Source organism: Leucoraja erinacea, chromosome 11, assembly GCF_028641065.1.
Source record: "Leucoraja erinacea ecotype New England chromosome 11, Leri_hhj_1, whole genome shotgun sequence".
In the NCBI taxonomy this organism is placed as follows: Eukaryota; Metazoa; Chordata; class Chondrichthyes; order Rajiformes; family Rajidae; genus Leucoraja; species Leucoraja erinaceus.
Genome location: NC_073387.1, coordinates 10871188 through 10893136, shown reverse-complemented (window position 1 = coordinate 10893136; position 21949 = coordinate 10871188). Strand labels below are relative to the sequence as shown.

Genomic DNA, 21949 nt, shown 5'->3' with positions numbered 1-21949 from the left:
CGTACGCAAAGCTGCCGTGAACCAGGACAGCAATCCACAACTCCCACCCCACCTCCCCTCCTCAAATTTGCTGCGGTAAAAAAATAGCACGGTGCTATTTTACCGCAGTGATTAATCAGCAAGGATCGCCCTGATGTCAGCACGCTTGGTCCGGCATAAATCTCCGCAGTCGGAAGATGGGAGGGATATTCGGCGAGCGACCGAGAGCGAAGCAGCTGCAAGGAATGCAACGCGCCTTCGCAGCCGAAAGGAAGACCTTCATTTTCCAGATCGGCCACCCTACGTTTATCCCCTCACTTCTCAGCACTATGCATTTACCAGGAATCCCATGGACAGGACAGGTATGTAGCTCCAGGAATTTTAGGTTGCTCCTTACCTATGGGTTTTCAACTAGCTTCGCGCGTTCCTGTTCCATTTGTACGGCTGATGCAAACTGCAAAGATATGAGGTTTACATTTTATTCGCCATATGCATTCTCCTTCTAAGAATTGGGGATCATAGTTGAAGAATGTACACTGCTTTCTGCACACCCCACTTTATTTAAAGTGGTCCAGTTTGGTTAAATAATATCAGTTTTGTTGCAATTTTCCTTTCATTAATGTGTTACATGAAGCAAAATGATAATTGGCTCCGTTATTTCAGTGCAGGAAAAGGCTATTGTATTATACTAATATGCTACTCGTAATCAAATGCAATGCATAATATATTGTTTAAAAGATTATTTTTTCAAAGGGATTGAGAAGCTTGTTTTCAATGGCATTCAACCTTTTGCAAATAATGAAACTGAAGGACTGCCAGTTTCCTATTGTTTTCCATTTTGGGGGATGAGAGCAGGCATTGTAATGTCTGGCAAATGTAATCATGTCCGTGATGTCCACTCCCTTCTAAAACTGGCAAAACTAAGCATCAGTTTATTTCTTAAAACAACTTTGTCCTTAAATTAAATGATGCATAAGTTATAGGAGGTTAGATATATTTTATCTTATTTCCTTTTTCTTCTTGTCCTGGCACCTGTCATTGAATTAAGCTGCATGGACCAGATACCTTCCCTGCAGTCGACTCTAACTAGAGCAATGGAGGGGATGGTACGAACCCTGGGTGGGGACGGAACCAGTTAGTCACCGCTCCCTGCTTCTGTGCACTGCACAGTGGCCCATCGCAGAATCTCAGTGAATCTCATCTGCGAATGAATCAGATCCCAGCTTGATGCCTTCCAGTCAGATAACAGCTCATGCAATGTGAAAGACTTCAAGGTTGAGGTTTCCTAGCTCTTTCTCAGTAAGCCCAGTGATGATATAATTATGAGAAAAATTGTCCAACTTTGATGGAATATTCACTGAGAGAAAGACTGAATTTTTTTCTTATTTTATAATCAGAATCAAACGCTTTATCTTTCAATTTGGGTTGAGATTGCATCGATGAAATGCCTCAGAATGTTTATGATTCATCTATAGCACCTAATATCTTACTGCTTTGTGGCACACTGTTGATAGTGTGATAACCTATACAGCGAGTGCTCATGGCATGGTTTACGAAATTAGCTGACAATAGTATTAGAGCCCACCATTGCCACAGAGCTTTTGCAGCATGACACTAAATTGATATGTACCTCAGTGCTGAGTGTTAACATGCTAACAGGCTGAGTAAGTCCTCTCAAGACCATTCATTATTGACTGCGTCTCCGCTAATGTTAATAACTGCATTGCATTTTAAAATTAGACATATGTGTGTTTGTATCACTATAAGCAGTGAAGTATTGAATTGAATTGAATTGAATTAATTTTATTCGCCAAGTACATATACATACAAGGAATTTGCCTTGGTGCTTTGCTCACAAGTAATGACACAATATACAGTAGACAATTAAAAAAAAAACATTAGAATTTAAACATGTGAAGAATGGAAAAAAATACCAGAGTAATAAAGTACCAGAGCAATAAAATGCTATTGCCATGGACTGTTGGAATAAAAGGTAATGTTGGGGAGAATGTATATTTACTGTCCTTAAAGGTAGCAGCACGGTTATAAAAGGAATATGGAAAGCTACATGGACTTTTCGCAAAATCTTTCCTTTTTCTAAAAGCCAATTATCCCTTCACCATCGATGTATTCTGACGTAATAGATGTTGCAAAATATCAAATGATTAACAATGTTGGACCAGCAACTTAGTCGTCGTAGGGTTACCGATCACAGCCGTTCACTTTGCATCTTCTGTTTGGTGTTCTAGGATTTTTAAGCACAAGCTGAGCGATTTATTTGGTAAAAGAAGAAGTATTAGACATTTATCATCTTTGTAAATGGATACGTTGCCTTGCCCAAATGAAATATATCTCAGACTATGGAAAGGTGCAGGGGAGCGGGGGGAATTTCAAAAGCTCCGACTACAATATTGAAATTTTCCTGGCGACAACAGTGTTTCAGGATGATCGGATGACTGATATCATTGTACCATTGCTTAGAAAGAGAGATAAACATATAGGAGGCTTTTAACATATTCACATTTAAAGTGGATGGTGGACAAACTATTGGGTTTGATTCCAGTGGATTGCATGAAACCACATTTAAAGAACCACAGGTTAATCAGGGACATACATGGATCAGTTACAGGCAAGTGGTACTCAATTATTTGACTGATTATTTGAGGAAGTTGAAGGTTGAAGAGGCAAGTGCATTTGATATAGTTAATATGGATTTTAACAAGGCTTTTGACCAGGTCCCATTTGAAGTAAGTGTATAAAATTGAACCTAAAGCCACAAGATTAAAAGGAGTTTAAGAAGGAACTGCAGATGCTGGAAAATCGAAGGTAGACAAAAGTGCTGGAGAAACTCAGTGGGTGCAGCAGCATCTATGGAGTGAAGGAAATAGTCAACTTTTCGGGCCAAAACCCTTCTTGTGGGGGGGGGGGGTGGGGGGGGAGAGAAGACTTCACCCCACCCAAGGTTTCCGTGCAGTTCCCGGAGGTTTTTGTCAGTCTCCCTAATGGTCGAAAGTGCTTTCCGTTTCTTCCATGTTCCGGCGATTATTTAAAAAAATTCAAAACCGGCCGCGACTAAAAATAGTCGTTTTACCTTCCACTACCTGCAACCCCCGGCAACCACCTGCAACCTCCGGCAACCACCTGCAACCTCCGGCAACCACCTGTAACCTCCGGCAAACACCTTCAACTAGCATCGCAACCGGCTTCGACTAAAAAATTACCGATTTTTAAAACGGCAACCTATTTTTGGTCGTGGCTGGTTTTGAATTTTTATGTTGCGCAAAGTCTCCAGAGGTTTCCGTTCAGGTTTCCTAAGTGGGACAGGGGCATAAGGCAGAGGTTGGTTGTAGGTCTGGAATCTTGGAGAGCTCTGTGACATGGTCCCTCGTGTGGCAAGCAGCCTGAAGTCGCTTCACCTGTTACCAGCCCAGCAATTATAGTCAGTGTCACTAGATGTAAGTCAGCAGTCAGAAATGGGGACCTAAACTATACCTTCCATCAGACAAGTGAATGGCCTGAGAAGTGAAGCAGAGAAAACCAAAATACATGTAACTTCTCCCTTGAAATCAGCAAAGAGGAAGTTCAATCTTCACATTGGTCCCCTCAATAACTTATTTCCCTCCTTTACATAAAAGCATTGCAATGATAAAGGGTGGAAAATCAATGAACCAATGCAAATCAGGAAAAAAAGATATATAAGTAAACATTTTAATGAAACCAGCTCATGACACTTAGACAATATTTTCTCATGTGCTAGTAGGCTATGAGAAAGCAGATCATTCTCAATCGTTGGCAAATATTTGCAGGGTTTTTGATGAAATAATGCTGCTGTTGCTAGATGGCAAATCCAGGGGACAAGTTGGGGAATCAAGTTTGTTATTCTGCCTTGTTACAGGATGAATTTGTTCCAATGAAGAAATGCAGCATCAATATCATTCAGCATTCAGAAATTGCATGCTTCATCATAACGGGGTGGTAGAAAAACAACATTTTGCTTTTTTAATTCAGTAGCAACAAAAACAGAAAAAATATCATAATTATGAAATTATCTTTAAAGCAGTCAAAACTGCATTGAACAGTTGTTAAAGGTTGACTGTGGATTACTTGAAGCAGATTTGCTGTCTGGAGATGCCTGATGACAATAATTGCCATTTGCATGCTAAATGTAACATCATTGTGTTAACGTAATTACATACTAGAGCTGACACACAACAAGGTTTGCACAGAACACGCACAGAGCCAAGCTGAAGATTGATGAACAGGTCACCTGACAGTAAGAGACAGGGGAAAATGTCAATTTTATCACCACTGCTTCTTGGTTAAATCTCAGAGAGAAAAAAATTGTGAAACCAAGCACCAAATATTTAGCCTCCATTTTTCTGCTTATGTTAGTACAGACCTGATCCATTTACATTAAGCGTGCACCCCGTTCCGGGTCACTCAATCTCTACCGTCTATTCCCCGTACCCCCCGCCCCACCATGGTAGATCATACAATGCATGTTGTTAAAATGGGAGCATACCATCAAATTATTAGCAAAATATTTAATCAAAAGTACATTGACATTATGGAAGAGAGGGAAGCTGTTTGATGAATTTTAGATGATCAGCACCACAATGAGATGTGTAGGGAGGAACACCAGATGCTGGTTTAAACCAAAGATAGATACAAAATGCTGGAGTAACTCAGTGAGACCGGCAGCATCTCTGGGGAGAAGAAATGGGTGACTTTTCAGGTCGAGACCCTTTTTCAGACTGAAGAACGGTCTCGACCCAAAACGTCACCCATTCTTTCTCCAGAGATGCTACCTGCCCCGCTGAGTTACTCCAGCATTTTGTGTCTATCTTCGGTGCAGTTGAGAGATGGTTCCACTGCACTGTACGTTCTGAAACCAAGTGTATAGTAGGAGTTGCAAGTAATGTTGGAGGTAATAAAGCAGCATTAAGTAGATCTGGTGCAATTATAACATCTGAATAAACCCTGGTTGGAAACATAGAAAATAGGTGCACGTGTAGGCCATCCGGCCCTTCGAGCCAGCATCGCCATTCACATGATCATGGCTGATCATGCAAAATCAGTACCCGAGGAGCGACAACCTTTTTCTGGAAACCCCTCCCCCACACTTCTCTAAGTTGGATAACTCACCTCCTTCGTCTATTCCTTTTAAATTAGTGGGTCAGACAGCATCTCTGGAGAAAATGAATGGGTGATGTTTCGACCCGAAACGTCACCTATTCCTTATCTCCAGAGATGCTGTCCGACCCGCTGAGGTCTTCTGGTTTTCATGTCTACAGTTTAAACCAGCATCTACAGTTCCTTCCAACACCTTTTAAACTTTGCTGATTCCTGCCCTCCTCCCCACCATTTTTACCTAACAGGAAACAATGTGGCTTCTACACACAGGGCACCCATTAAAACATTCTTGGGACCAGCAACATAATCAGCACTGGATAAGCATAAGTAGAGAAGATAGCTATCAACTTCTGGTAGTGTTTGAAATATATAATTCATTCAACATAAAATCTCACCCAATGGGGAATATAAACAGATAAAATAAGCAAAATATATAAATATTTTTGAAGACGTACCTTTTTTTTCTTGGTTGTTGGTAAACTGAATACTCATTCAATAAATATATGCAGCAAATATGTTTAACTGTACTGTTGAGATTGTGTGAGAGTCTTCTCCTGAAATTAAACACTGTTAAGACAGTGGAATTGATTGTAGACTTTAGGAGCGTTCCTCCTCCCCTGACCCCACTCACCATCAACAACACCACAGTCAGATCTGTGGAGTCTTTTAAGTTCCTGGGAACCATCATCTGCAAGGACCTTAAGTGGGGGGCTACCATCGAGTCCACAGTAAAAAAGGCACAACAGAGGATGTACTTCCTGCGGCAGCTGAGGAAGCACAATCTGCCACATGTAATGATGGTCCAATTCTATACGGCCATCGTAGAACCTGTCCTCACCTTCTCCATCATGGTTTGGTTTAGCTCACCCACCAAGCACGACACCCGGAGGCTGCAGCGAATCGGCTGGCTGCAACCTTCCCTCCATTGATGAAATGTACACTGCAAGGGCCAGGAAGTGAGCGGGTAAGATCATCTCTGACCCCGCTCACCTTGGCCACAAACTCTTTGATTCACTTCCCTCCGGAAGGCGACTCCAGACTGTCAAAGCTACCACAGCCAGACATAAAAACAACTTTATTCCACAAGTAGTAGCTCTACACAATGACCAGAAATCTGTAGCCTCTTATTTCACTGGTATTTTATTTAATTCACGTGATTAATCAATAATGTTTTATTATTAATGTTTAATGTTTTATGTATCATTCTTAACTGTCACTGTATGCCATGTTGTCACGTGGTCGGAGCACCAAGGCAAATTCCTTGTCTGTGAATACTTGGCCAATAAACTTATTCATTCATTGATTGTTATTCATTCATTGTTAGCCAATCATTCAATTCATTCATACATTCATTCACTCATCATTCATTCATTCATTCAATCATTCATTCATTCTGTGACATGAGCAATAACTGGTCAGCAATTTCCACTGCGTAGTTCTGTGCAGGGCTGTGGAATGTTGATTCTGTTGGACTCTTCAATGTATGACTTCTCCGCCATGAGGCAGGGTGATATTTCACTCTTTGCTCCACTCCCCTGTACAACCATTGCAGGAAGGCAAGGCAAAGGCTTAGCGTTATCTTGGCTGTTTGGCTCGATGATTACAGAGCCTTGCTTAATTGGCCAAGGGACCAGCAAACAGAAGAGAGGCCTTTGCAAAAAAACAAACCAAGGCCCCTCTCTCACCCATATGTGATGTCATTATAATCGGTACATTGTTTCCAATGGTTCATTGGTACTTTATTGTCCCTTGTACATAAAGGACAGTGAAATTCACTTTTTGCATTCAGTTCAATGAGAAAGGTACTGTACATTATGCACAATCATACTAAATACAAGAGTGTTTTTTTCTTTGGTTTTGCCATCACAGGCCTGGAAGTAAGTTGATTTTTTTTTCTTTTGTCTTTCAGCACCCTCAACAATAACAACATCAGTCTCATCCCCTTGACCAGTTTCAACCATATGCCAAAGTTGAGGACTTTGTAAGTATTTGTAACATACTTTGCAATCTTTCAAAAACCAACAAGTTAATTTTGAGTGCTTCAATGTGGGCGTTTCTGAAAGTCGAGTTTAGAAGAATCCTTTATGTGCAGTTTGTTCAAGATGGAATTCCCAGCATGAACAATAGTGGCGACAAAATCTACAATGGCTTTGAAGATGCAAACACACTCCATTCTCATTATTTGCTTTTCTGTTGCTGCTCCGGCACTCTGGAACACCTTGCCGTTGCACATCAGACAGGCCCCCTCACTGTCCATCTTCAAATCCACCCTAAAAACTCATTTTTATTCTCTGGCTTTCGACACTGGCTGAGACATTGCTTCTGTTTTTAGTGCTTTTAATGTCTTTTAATTTTTACTGTTTTATAGTCCTTTGTTTTACGGTTTTTTAATGGTTTGTAATAACTTCTTGTCCATGAGTTCTCATGTACAGCACTTTGTGGCAACTGCAGTTGCTTAAAGTGCTTTATACATAAAGTTGTTATTATTATTATTATTATTTGCTGATTCACTGTCCATGGAGCTACGAGCTCTCGATGCTGGCCTGGGAATGCATCTCACAATTCTTCTAACAAATGTATTGCTATACATGTGCACACTGAGGAACATATTATTATCTTCATAAAAACAGAGATCAGATTCCAGACCACTTATGTCAAGTGGCTCACTGCTGTGTGATGTTCTCATAGAGAACGGTCTTTGTGCACACTGTTGCTGTTGTGATTGGCAGATCACTGCTTGTAAGTCTCAGTGGCCATAGTTTGTTCGTTCTTATCAATCCCTTTCAGGTATTTAAACATTTTGTTGTGTCTGTTTGTGCATGTTAATGTGTTTAGAACATTATAAGGCATATTTATGTTTATTTGGCAATATACTGAGCACAAAGTAGATGCCTTTAGTGAGAGCTGCATATTTTTGTTATCTAAGCAATCCTACATCCTGATTCTGTGTGGCTGGCCCACTTAGGCAACTCCTTAGGCGACTGCCATGGACTAATTTTAATGGAATTCACCTACGACACCTAGCGACAACCTACGCAACACCAACGACAACCTATGACAGCAAAAATTGTCGCCAAAAAATTTTCATCAAGTTGAAAACTTTGTGGCAGTCGCCTGTAGTCGCCCAAAAAATCGCCTAAGTGGGACAGGCCCATTAGAAACATTTAGGCAAAGAATGGAGAGAAGGGAATGGGTAGAAGTGGAGAGGTCTTTGAAGGAATTGGTGCAGGTGAAGTAAGCCAAGTGCCTCCTTCTATGCTGTGAGATTCTAAGTGCAATATGGGAATCCATGTGTGTGTGGTGATTTTCAGATAATGCATTTCAGAATATCGGATTTGTGCCTTCTTGTGCTAACATTATTGAAACCATCTGCAGAATCAGACCAGCCGTATTATAAAGAACACAAGTGAAGACAAAGTAGTTGGTTAGATATGTGTAGGAAGGAACTGCAGATGCTGGTTGACACTGAAGGTAGACACAACATGCTGAAGTAACTCAGCGGGACAGGCAGCATCTCTAATAGAAGGAATGGGTGACATTTTGGGTCGAGACCCTACTTTAGAATCGACCCGAAACATCACGCATTTATTTAGTTAGAAAGTTTTGTTTATTGTCACATGTATTAAGTTACAGTGAAAAGCTTTTTTGTTGTGTGCTATCCACGTGTGAAAAGATTATACAGTAAACCTTCGTTTTAATGGGCCTCTTTATAATATTGTTAGCTCAACTAGGCGGGATGAGGTGGAGTCACAAAAAACTGCAGATGCTGGAATCTTGAGCACAAAGAAAAGTGTTGGAGGAACTCAGCGGGTTAGGCAGCATCCCTGGAGGGAATCCTTATTCAGACTGGACAGGTGATGTTTTGTGTTGGAACCTTTCTTTAGGGTTGCAGACAACATTTTGTGTCCGGGCCCTTCTACATTCAGGGTGAGATGGGGATGGATGTGATGGCAAATGGTCTGTTTTGTTTCTGGTTCTGGTATTTCATGATCCTTTGATGAGAAGTCAGTTAAAGTTACAATAAGTATATAAAAGTCAGGAGATTAACCTTAGGCTTTAAAATTCTGAGTTAAGTTGAAATTTCTTCTAAATGTAATTGGATACATCAATCAAACACTGGCGGCGCAAACTGGAATATTGGGTGCTCTAGACCTCTCTAGCCACAAAAAGTAATTCTTGCATTTTGCAAACTATTTCTCCTCTGAAGATATAGAGGGATGTGGAACAAATGCGGGAAAATGGAAAGACACAAAGTGCTGGAGTAACTCAGCGGGTTCGGTAACATCCCTGGATAACATCTGGGTCCGGAACCAAAACGTGTTCTCCAGGGATGCTGTCTGACCCATTGAATTACTCTTGCACATTGTGTTTTCTTTTTTGTAAACCAGCATAAACCAGCATCTGAAGAAGGGTTTCGGCCCGAAACGTTGCCTTCTTCCTTCGCTCCATAGATGCTGCTGCACCCGCTGAGTTTCTCCAGCTTTTTTTGTGTACCTTCTGCATTTCTTTGTTTCTGCAGGAAAATTGAAGTAAATGCTGATCAGCCCCTTACGGGAGAGTGTTCTTGAGAAGCTGAATGACTTACACCTGTTCCTATATTCCTACAATACTTGGCAGGTCAACAGAGAATTAGTAAATGAGAATCCAAGCTCATTGACTGAAATGAGTGGAATTTAAACATAGCACTGTAGCAAACCAGAAAATTGCAACAGAGGGGGGGCAAGGGGACAGGGGTGATCGAAATGATTAGTGAGCTGAAGTGATTTTGACCATTTCCAGGATTGACAGCAGCGCAGGTTTGTCCTTGGATTTGAAAACATTAATGTTGGTGCAGGCTAATTTACCTGATTAGGTGGAAGTTTTATTGCTACTCTCAAGCCGGCTGGCTGTTTGCAATCGATCTCCCACTGCTCGCTATCGATCTCTTCCAGGCAGTTCAGCAGAATCCCATACTTGCCTGTGTGTTTTTTTAATTTCAGAGGTTGTTTAATGTCTGACTCTCGAGGGAGCCAAGCCGCCTAATCTCCTTTCTGTAATTAAATGTGCAAAGGAAGGAAATCATAAAAGCGGATTAGAATGGGCCATTTCAGATTGAATTCCCCCTGTCATGTTCAGTACAAAGTGGTGACCTCAGCCTGAAAAAAGAGTTTGCTGGGCTAATTCAATGCTGGCCAATAAAGGCAATCTTGGTAAAGGTTTTGCTGTCTGTTCTCTGTCGACTTGCTTGACGTTGTCCAACCATTTTGTACTTCTACTTTCCCCCCTTCATTAATCTTGGTGATTCAATGAGATTAAACACTTTACTTGCACAAATCCGCATTTGTAATGGAAAGAAAGGACATAATGACAATCAAGGGAGCCTGCTTGTATCTACAAATGTAATCTCTCCCTCAACATATGTGATTCTTTTTATCCCGACCATGGTTTGGCTGTGTTGTTTTATGATGAGGTTAGAGTAATAGATATCATCTGCCCCCTTTCTTTAGTAAGTGGCTTAAGAACAACTGGCTTTCAGTTTCAGAGTGAGTCATGTACAAATAAAGCAGTGTGATAATGCAGAATTCTCAATTCCATTGCTGGAAGCCTTAGATTACAAATCAATACCCAAACAATTAAACTTGATTTTAACATTTTTAACTTTCTATAGTTTTAATTTTACAAGTTTAAAAATAAAAAAAGATTCAATAGTACAAGGTATATTGAAATGTTTTTCAAAAACTATTAGGCTTCTAATATTAGAATATTCTAATTCTCTATTGCCTGTAGTGTATAAACAGTTAGATTTGACACAAACAGGAATGTAATGAAGTTTGTTGATCCCACTGAATTTTATACATTTTAATTTTTAATTATTGTGTTTGGATTAACTCAGCTAGTTTACACTATAAAAGGTTCCCACATAAACAAAGGTGTTTTTCTAAACCACAGAGAGACTTCTTCATTTGTTTCAGCTCCCCTCTATCTGTGTAAACATCTCTACATGTGCTCTCCCGATATTGCTGGGATTCACGGATTTAATTGTTTGGAACTATATTAAGTAAGAGTAGGACTCAATGGTTTCAATTTTTATTCCAACTTGAAGCTAAAAAATCTTGATTTGCTTTGCATAAACTATTTTACATACCAAGGTAAACATTGCCACAGGGAAGCTATCAACAATGAAAGACACACTTAGGTCTGATTACAATTTGTTGGTCTTGCATTGCAAGGAAATGGCTGCAACTGAATGCTGTCGACTAGGTAGCTCTAAGGTGCATGAGTTTGAGGTAGGGTGGGAGATTAGGATTCCACCCTAGTTTATGGGACGATTGTCTGATAACGGCAGGGAAGAAGCTGTTCCTGAATCTGCTGGTACATGCTTTCAAGCTGTTGTATCTTCTCCCTGACAGGAGAGGGGAGAAGAGGGAATGACTGGGGTTGAATGGTTTTTAATTCTGTTGGCTGCTTTTCCAAGGCATCGTGAAGTGTAGATGGAGTCGATGGGAGGGAGGCTGATTTGTGTGATGAACCGGGCAACATGCATAACCCACTGCATATTCTTGGGGTCTTGGACAGAGCTGTTACAAAGCAAGCAGTGATGCTTCTTGTCAGGATGCTTACTACGATGAATCTGTAGAAGATGATAAGAGTCATTGGAGACATGCCAAACTTGCTTTGTATTCTGAGAAAGTAGAGCTGTTGATTTGCTTTCTTAGCTGTTGGTTCAAGCCAGATAGATTGTAATATTTATGCTTGGGAACCTGAAGCTCTCAACCATCTCCACTTCACCAGCTTTAATACTGAGTGAAGCAGCTCACAGAGATTCCAGTGGAGATTCTACTGCTCACCTGCACTCTGGGTGTAATTTACAGCAGCCAATTACAGCATAGCAACCTGCACGTCTTGGGGATGTGGGAAGAAATGAAAGCTATGAAGAAACCCATATGTGCACAGGCATAATTCTTATGAGAATCACTAACAGGCAACTCGAGGATGAGGGGAAGATTAAATTTAGGATCCCAATTCTATTCTGCCACATGCTAATTTAACTGGTGCAAGTTGGTTATGGAATGAATGACTGTTCTAGGGAGCCTGGTCAGAAATTATAATAGTTAGATCAGACTGTGTGCCTTTGATTTCACCAGTTAGTTGGTGTTGACATATGTGGGTTAGATTTACTAGAGCCCAGTAAACTCACCATCTAAAAGAAGCTGCCGCTTCCAGAAGCCAAATTGCTACACCTCCAGAAATATGATTGATTGATTGATAGATACACCATGGAAACAGGCTGTCCGACCCACCAAGTCCACAGTGACCATCGAAAACTTGTTCACATATGTTCTACGTTATCCCATTTTCGCATCCACTCCTTATGCATTAGGGGCAATTTACAGAGGCTTAGTAATATTATCCTACATACCAACACGTCTTTGGGATGTGGAAGGAAACCGGAGCAGCAGTCACAGGGAGAACATGCAAACACAGACAACATCCAAAGTCAGGATAGAATCGTGCTCTTAAGTGTTGTAAGCCCGCAGCTCTACCAGATGCGCCACTGTGCTGACATCCCCACATGGTCCATACTTTCATTCTTTGCTATAAAAATTCCATCTGCAGATTTACCCTTTGTGATTCCCCATTTGCCACAGTCTTTTATCCCCAATTCCCAACCTTTACCTTTCTGCTCTCTGCTCCTCACTTCCTTCTTCTGTTGCCACCATGTTCTACACAGCAAGGTACCTTGCTTGGCCATTGGCCAACCTTTCAATTTCCATGGATGATAGTCATGTATAAAATGGTATGAAACAATTTCAAATAAGATGCTGTGATTAAGTTTGGCAGGACCTCTTTTTCCAGATCTCTTGGCTACCGGATGCCATCCCCTCTCCTCACTCCACCTCCCTATAAATACTGGTCTGAAATGTGAACATTTTATTAATCCCACAATGCGATCTGTTGTTAACAGCTTTAAATAAAACACAAAGCAGAAGACATATAATTAATCCAGCTTTTGCATGTGTGAAGATAAATGCTTATATTGGGAAGCATATTATTGGTGCATTCCATAATATGCAAGGAAGAAAATATTTCAGCTGCTAAGCAGCAGGAGATATAATAATGCAGGTGAAAGCATGCTTTGCAAGTGCAGTAAATTTAGCAACAGATAACAGGCTAGGTTGAAGGAATAAGAATGATTTTCTAATATGAGGACATATTTCTCTTGGTTGCTATAGATTTCTATCAACTCATTTGATTTATGTTACAACAGTTTTAGCTTCTTGTTATATACCCTGCCAAATTTGAAATAGTTCAGATCAGCAGAGGTTCACATACTTTATTAGGATTTGGACAGGATGATGATACCTATTCAACAGCAACATGCAAAGGGGAGATAGAGGAATATTTGAAGGAGAAAGGAAATGGGACAAAGGGAAGGAGTGATGCACTGAACTTAGAAAGAGACCTCAGTGGGACCTCCATGTATGCTGCCTCATTTCATGTGGTGCAGCAATTCCAAGTCCTTTCAGGTGAGGAAGAGGTTCACTTGCACCTCCTCCAACTTCATAAACTGGATCCACTGTTCCAGGTGTAGACTCCTATATATCGGCAAGTCCAAGCGCAGGCTCGGCGATCATTTCGCTGAACACCTCCGCTCAGCCCACCTAAACCTACCTGATCTCCCGGTTGTCAAACACTTTAACTGACCTTCCCATACCCACACTGACCTTCGTCCTGGGCCTCCTCCAGTATCAGAGTGAGGCCCAACGCTAATTGGAGGAACAGCACCTCATATTTAGCTTGGGCAGCGGTATGAATATTGACTTCTCTAACTTCAAAGTACCCCTGCCTTCCCTCTCTCTCCATCCCTCCCCATCCTAATTCTCCGACCTGCCTGACTGTCCTCCTGATTAAAATTTATCTTTGTATGCTTTATTGTCAACTTCCCCGAGCTATCAATGCTCCATTCTACATTTTCCTTGATCTCTGTCCCCTTTCATGTCTTTATTTCACACCATATCTTTGTGTCTCCCTCTCGCTTGACTTTCAGTCTGAAGAAGGGTCTTTACCCGAAACATCACCCATTCCTTCTATCCTGAGATGCTGCCTGTCCCGCTGAGTTACTCCAGCATTTTGTGTCTAATTCCAAGTGAAGGTTGACCATCTTCTTCTCAGTCAGCCACAGACCACACCTATTTAAGATAATAAATCACCATATACCTTCACATCAGCCTGAAACTTTGCACAGTTGGGTGGCCAGTGTACATCTCAAAGAGGATAAAACCGTGTTGATATGAATGCCTTCAGCTCTCATCAGATCTAGTTCCAGTCAGCGTAACTTGTTATTTTTAACAGGTGAACACAGTTCAGAATTTTACAGTGCAGAAACAATCCTTTATCACAGAAGGATTTTTGCAATACTCAAATAACGTCATAACGTGGCATCTGAGTATTTCTGAGACAAAAGTATTTCAGAGAATAACTCCTTGGCTTCAATGTCACCAGACTTTGGTTCACTTTAAGAATTGGAAAAGTTAAGAATATTGTGAAAAAATCTCAAACAATATTCATTGTCAATTAACATTTAAAAAAATAAGTACAATCCATATAACCATATAACAATTACAGCACGGAAACAGGCCATCTCGACCCTTCTAGTCCGTGCCGAACACATAATTCACAGCTATATTTTAAGAGGGAGTTAGATGTGGCCCTTGTGGCTAAGGGGATCAGGGGGTATGGAGAGAAGGCAGGTACGGGATACTGAGTTGGATGATCAGCCATGATCATATTGAATGGTGGTGCAGGCTCGAAGGGCCGAATGGCCTACTCCTGCACCTAATTTCTATGTTTCTTTCTTCTGTTGTTCTATGTTTGTCCCTCTCCACCAGTATCAGAGTAGGCCCTAATTGGAGGAACAGCACACCATATTTAGCTTGGGCAGCGGTATGAATATTGACTTCTCTAACTTCAAATTACCCTGCCTTCCCCTCTCTCCATCCCTCCCCATCCTAATCTCCGACTGCCTGATGTCCTCCTGATTAAATTTATCTTTGTATGCTTTATTGTCAACTTCTATAATCTCCCCTAGTCCCATATACCGGCGCTCAGACCATAACCCTCCATTCCCTTCCCGTCCATATAACTATCCAATTTATTTTTAAATGATAAAAACGAACCTGCCTCCACCACCTTCACTGGAAGCTCATTCCACACAGCTACCACTCTCTGAGTAAAGAAGTTCCCCCTCATGTTACCCCTAAACTTCAGTCCCTTAATTCTCAAGTCATGTCCCCTTGTTTGAATCTTCCCTACTCTCAGTGGGAAATGCTTTTCCACGTCAACTCTGTCTATCCCTCTCATCATTTTAAAAACCACTATCAAGTCCCCCCTTAACCTTCTGCGCTCCAAAGAATAAAGCCCTAACTTGTTCAACCTTTCTCTGTAACTTAGTTGCTGAAACCCAGGCAACATTTTTTGTTTAGTTTGGATAGTTTAAGAATAAGGGGTAATTCATTTAGAACGGAGATGAGGAAAACTTTTTCACACAGAGAGTTGAGAGTCTGTGAAATTCTCTGCCTCAGATGGTGATGGAGGCCGGTTGGGGTGATGGATATTGGAAAAATGGTAAGGTTTAGATAATGTGCGTCTGGGTAGTTGGTGTTTAGTCCCTTGCAATTGGTGGGGAAGCAGATCAGGTACTCAGTCATAGAGCCATAGAGCCATATAGCATGTAGACAGACCCTTTGGACAAATTGTTCATGCCAACCAAATTGCCTAATCAATGCAGTCCCACTTGCCTGTGCCTGGGCCACATCCCTCCAAACATTTCCTATCCATATACAGTATATCTTTTAAATGTTGGAATTATTCTCCCCTTCCCTGTTCGCTCTGGCAGTTTGTTCCTTATACTCACCACTCTGTGCGAAAAAAGTGTCCATCAGGTCCCTCTCACCTTAAACCTATACTCTCTAGTTTTGGACTCACTTACCTTGGGGAAATGACTTGACAATCCACTGTATCTATGCCCCTCATGATTTTATAAACCTCTCTAAGGCCACCTCTCAGCCTCCTATGCTCAATGGAAAAACACTAGCCTATTTAGACTCTCCAGCTAACTCAACATCCTTGAAAAAAACCCTTTTTGCACATTTATAAGTTTAATAAATCCTTCCTAGAGCAGGGCAACCAGAATGGTACACCGTATACTGTGCTCCAGATATGACCCTACGACGTCTTGTACAGCTGTGACATGATGTTCCAACTGCTGTGCTCAATACCCTGGCCAATGAAGGGTATTTCAAGTGTGCCAAACGCCTTCTTGCCCATCCTGTCTACCTGTGTTGACACTTTCATGCCACTATGCATCTGCACCCCTAGGTCTCTCTCTTCTGCAACACTCCCTCGGCCTTACCATTTACTATGTAAGTCTTTCAAGAATGCCTCACATTTATCTGAATTAAACTCCATCTATCATCCCTCAGCCCATTGGCCCAATTGATCAAGATCCCATTGCAATCTTAGATAACCTTCACTGTCCACTATACCACTGCCTTGTGTGAGTCATCTGCGATCTTACTAACCACACCACCTACATTCATATCCAAATGGTTAGTCAAACTAACAAATAACAGGGGGCCCAGCACTGATTTCTATGACACACTACATGCTACAGTTTCCCATTCTGTAAAACAACCATCTACCACCACCCTCTTTCTCTTACCTTCAAGCCAATTGTGTATTAAATTGGCTAGCTCACTATAGATTCCATGTAATCTAAAATTTCAGACCAGCCAACCATACGGTACTCTGTCAAAGGCCTTGCAAAAGTCTATGTAGATAATGTCTACTGCACTGTCCTCATCAATCTTCATTATCACCTCAATGCTCAAATCCAAAGGCACTTACTTTTCCAAAAAATCAAATGTGGTTAAAGTGCACACTGTCAGATTTTATTAAAGGGTATTTTTATACATTTTGGTTTCACCATGTGGAAATTACAGCTGTGTTTATACATAGTCCCCCCATTTCTGGGCACCATAATGTTTGGAACACATGGCTTCACAGGTGTTTGTAATTGCTCAGGTGTGTTTAAAAACCTCCTTAATGCAGGTATAAGAGAACTCTCAGCACCTAGTCTTTCCTTCAGTCTTTCCATCACATTTGGAAACTTTTATTGCTGTTTATCAACATGAGGACCAAAGCTGTGCCAATGAAAGTCAAAGAATCCATTATAAGACTGAGAAACAAGAATAAAACTGTTAGAGACATCAGCCAAACCTTAGGCTTACCAAAATTTACCAAGTACTTAAAAGAGCAACCACAGTTCTGGAAAAAGGTTTTGTGGACAGATGAAATGCAGATTAACTTATATCAGGGAGATGGCAAGAGCAAAATATGGAGGAAAGAAGGAACTGCCCAAGATCCAAAGCATACCACCTCATCTGTGAAACACGGTGATGATACAACTGCTGATGGTAGTAGCATAATGAATTCTGAAGTGTATAGACACATCCTATCTGGTCAACTTCAAACAAATGCTTCAAAACTCATTGGCCGGTGATTCATTCTCCAGCAAGACAATGATTCGAAACATACTGCTAAGTTTTCAAAATTAAAAAAATGGTCAATTCTTGAATGGCCAAGTCAATCACCCGATCTGAACCCAATTGAGCATGCCTTTAATATGCTGAAGAAAAAACTGAAGGGGACTAGCCCCCAAAACAAGCATAAGCCAAAGATAGCTGCAATACAGGCCTGGCAGAGCATCCCCAGAGAAGACACCCAGCAACTGGTGATGTCTATGAATCGCAGACTTCAAGCAGTCATTGCACGCAAAGGATATGCAACAAAATAATAAACATGACTACTTTCATTTACATGACATTGCTGTGTCCCAAACATGATGGTGTCCTGAAATGGGGGGGAATATGTATAAACACTGCTGTAATTTCTACATGGTGAAACCAAAATGCATACAAATGGCCGTTATTAAAATTGGACAATGTGCACTTTACCACATGTGATTTTTTTTCTATTACAAATATTAAAATTGTGGAGTACAGAGGCAAATAAATAAATGATGGATCTTTGTACATAAGGTCATTCTCCCAATATCCAGTTTCAATCTGAATTGTTGACAATTCTTTGCTTCCCACCGAATCTGGTAGATCCACTAAGTTCCGCCAGTAGATTGTTTAATGCTCCAGATTTCAACATCTGCAGTCTTTAGTGTCCTCAGTTTCAGACTTTTTGGATAATTCACTAAATAGCAAATGGCAAGAAATGCAGACAGTTCAAGAGTTGAATAATGTGTGTCTGCGCAAGGGAGAATCAAGATTCTTTTTAAAATTCTAATTGCAACTCCTATTTATAGAAATTACCTGAAGTAAGTATTGCACGATATTCCTTCATTGCCAAATAGTAGTAATAATAATAATAATAATAATAATAATAGTAATTCATTGGGGAAGCTCTGGAGAGCAAGCAGCGCCGAGGAATACAGGCAAAGGAATAATTGATTTCAGATTACTCCTGTATCTTCCCTCTCTGTTAATCAAGCACTGACCACATGAGCAGATGGGGACTGTGCATGGGTTAACTTCAATTCCTCAACCACAGACCGTCCCAACATTAACCTGTATGTATAAGATGCCTTTAACCCAGAAAAACACACCAAACCAACTCACGCAGTGGTCATCAAGCAAAACCTGAAATATTCAGCAGGGCGGGCAGCATCTGTGGTAAAGGAAACAGTCGACATACTGGGTCTCTTTGTCAAAACTAGGAAAGAGGGAAAACAAGTTTGTTTTCAGTAGCAGGGATAAATGGGTAGATTAAAGGAATTAACTCTGATGGGGTGAGCCCGAAAAGATTACTGATTGAGTTAGAATTAGATTCTTTGTCACTGTTTTGAGCTGTTAATTGCGGGGCTGTGAGACATGCCCTAGGACAATATTGGACACCAGTTCGGGCAGGGGACCAAAACTTTTTGTCAAATGGGAACCAGATTTCAATCAGTGAATGTCTACTTGAGCACAATATCTTGCTAAGTCTTGTTATTACATCATTAAGTTGATCAATATTTTAAAATCAATCTAATTTGGACTTGATTGGTGGTTGAGTCTCTGCAATTGACCTCAGCGTTCTGAGGAAAAAGACAAACGGAGATTCTCTCTCTTAACAATTAAACAGTGAGAGCTATTGCAAAGTAGTCACATGCATATGTTGTCTATAAACAATATTGAGTTGACTGGTGATGCCCTCTTAGTCAACTAGCCTGCTGAGATTTGATGCAGAGCAAAATAAATAGCTTCAGGAGAGAAAGAGGGGTGGGGGTGAGGGTGAGGGTGAGCATGCTGTGCACAAAAATACTGTAAGCAACCCATTTTTAAGCAATCCAGTATTATAGTAAATATGTGCAAGGCAATTGGAGTTCCTTATAGCTTTTCATTAAATTATGGGGAGTTCAGAAGGGTACTTGCTCTTTAAAGGACGCAAAGCAGCGAGCTGTGTAGTGGCAGGCTGAGTGCCGAGACGGAGGGGATGAGCCAGCTGCTGGAACGTTGTGCCAGGAATACAATGGAGCACAGTCATGGGGGAATGCGCTGAAGTTAAGATTGCCCTGTTTCTATCTGAATCAGCCAGCTCTCTGAATTGTTTATTTGCAAAGAAAATTATTTCCTGCGATACTCGTCCCCCAGGTAATAAACTCGTTGCATTTTTAGCTTCTGTGGGAAGGTAATGGAAAAAGTCTAGAAGATATTTTGTGTAATTGCTCATCAGTGTGCCTGCAACATAAATAAGTGGAAAGAAAGGAGAATGACATTTATATGGATGAGAGGGACTGCAGAGGTAAATGACAAATAGCAGTTTTTACAAAGGAAATGCGTCTGTTTGTAGGTTGGCATGACAACAGCCACTTGACTTCAGTCATTATCATCACCCCCCACCCCCCCCTTTTCCTCTCCTCCCAACGTCCCAACCAACCCCCTCCCTCCCCAAACATCCCTCCCTACTGTGCCTGATGAAAAACAACTGACTTTAGAACAGAAAGGTTTGAATATTTTGAGTGGAACGTTGAACGCTCAGTGTCAGAGTGTCAGCGAAAAGAGAAAAAAATGTGTGGTTATCAGAGGATTTCTGTGCCAGTTTTTTCTCCCCTATCGGATGCAAAAGGACCATATTCCCATCTGTCTCTCGAGGAATAAGTATGAGAGGATTTTCCTTGTTCATTCTGCGGAGCATGAAGGGAAAGATCCGATCTGTGTTTCGGTAGGATCTCTGCACGCTGGTTTATTTTGTCACCATTTGCATCCTTATCTTTTTTGTGGGAGTAGCAATTAAAAGTGAGTACGTAACTCATAGATTTAAACCATTTCTTGGGATATCGAAAGGATTTGAGTTTTCACTACTCAGTGGACTGGTTATTTTTGGTGTGTGTACCCACAGGGAGGTCCACACTTGATTAACTTTTCCTTACCTTTACCTCCTCACCTTCTCGCAGGCGGCTTCACTCCAACAGTCTGATTTGCAACTGCCCCTTGGCCTGGCTCTCTGACTGGTTACGACAACGACGTCCCATTGGCCAGTACGCCCAGTGCACAGGTCCCGTACACTTGAGGGGGCTCTACATCGCCGATGTTCCAAAGAAGGAATTTGTTTGCAGCGGTAAGAAATCTTTTTATGGGCTTAGTATTTTTTATCAGTGAATGTCATCCCTTCCCACCATCAATTATGCAGAATGTCTTAACGTGTACGTGCATTTTACTTCTTTATTTGTTTATTTTTATTTATTCTTCATTCATTTATAAATGTTCATATACAAGTGGCAGCTATAATGGTTTTGAAAATGTTCCTGGAATTGTGAGATTTAATTAAGAGTTTTCGTGGAAAGCTTTTTGGTATCAATTGTTATTCTTTTGTGCTTTGCAAGTAGAGGTGTGTAGAGTTGGGAAATTAAAAGTTTTCTTAATTTGGATATCAGTGTCCAAAAGTTAAAAAAAAAAACTCCTACAGTTTCAGGATAACAGAAATAAAAGTTGAGTATGCTGGAAGTACTCGACAGGTCAGGTCCACAGTATCTGTGGAGAGAGAGAAGGAGTTAATGTTTCAGGGTAATCACAGCGTTATGTATCTTGAACTGTCTTGTCCTGCTCTGGTTCTCCTCTGGAACTGTGACCTCCCCCTTCTGACCATGCATCAGCTTTCCTAGTACAAATTAGGAGGAAAAAAGACACAAAGTGCTGGAATAACTAACCCAGGGGTGGGGAACCTTTTCAAGTTGGAATGCCGCATTAAGTTAGCTGTAATCTAATAAGGCCGCATTCAAGAATCTTCAATTAGATATACTTCAAAATGTACATTATTTTGTAAAAATCTAACTACTATGTACTAAATTCAAGAAAATGAAAAAGAAAATGTTCATTGTAAAGTTAATTAACCTTTTAATTACTTTGTTGTGACTGCTTTTTGTGGGAAAGCATTTGAATATTTTGTTGCAACATGGAGGTACGCAGTTTCAGCTGATCTTCTAGATGGGTATCCGTCATTTGTGACCTTAAGGGCGTCTTGATTTGGGTTAGGTAGGAGAATGTAGATTTGCAGCAATAAGTGGTTGAAAAGCAAGAAAGCATTTTTCGTGCATGTCAAAGTTATCGTACGTTCTAGAGTTGAATTAAAACTAAATAATGAGCATAACAGGTGTTAAAATAGGCCTCGTGACTTCCTAATGTTTTAATTGTGGCCGTCAATCGGGGAGGATTATTTTGTTGAATCTTCTTTTACTCTTTGGTATTTTAAATACGTTCATTTTAAGAATAAAATAAAAATAATAAAAGACGAACAAAAACATATTAAT

The 21949-nt window shown here is 40.7% G+C and overlaps 1 protein-coding gene across 2 annotated transcripts in view; it reads left to right on the top strand.

Annotated features, from left to right (window-relative positions):
* LOC129701451 (slit homolog 3 protein-like) overlaps nucleotides 1-21949 on the top strand; it is a 561975-nt gene that overhangs the window by 358188 nt on the left and 181838 nt on the right. For both annotated transcript variants that reach the window (XM_055642634.1, XM_055642635.1), the window contains 2 exons: nucleotides 7022-7093; nucleotides 20597-20760. In XM_055642634.1, coding sequence (XP_055498609.1) covers nucleotides 7022-7093; nucleotides 20597-20760 — 236 coding nt within the window. The remainder of the gene's footprint in view (nucleotides 1-7021; nucleotides 7094-20596; nucleotides 20761-21949) is intronic.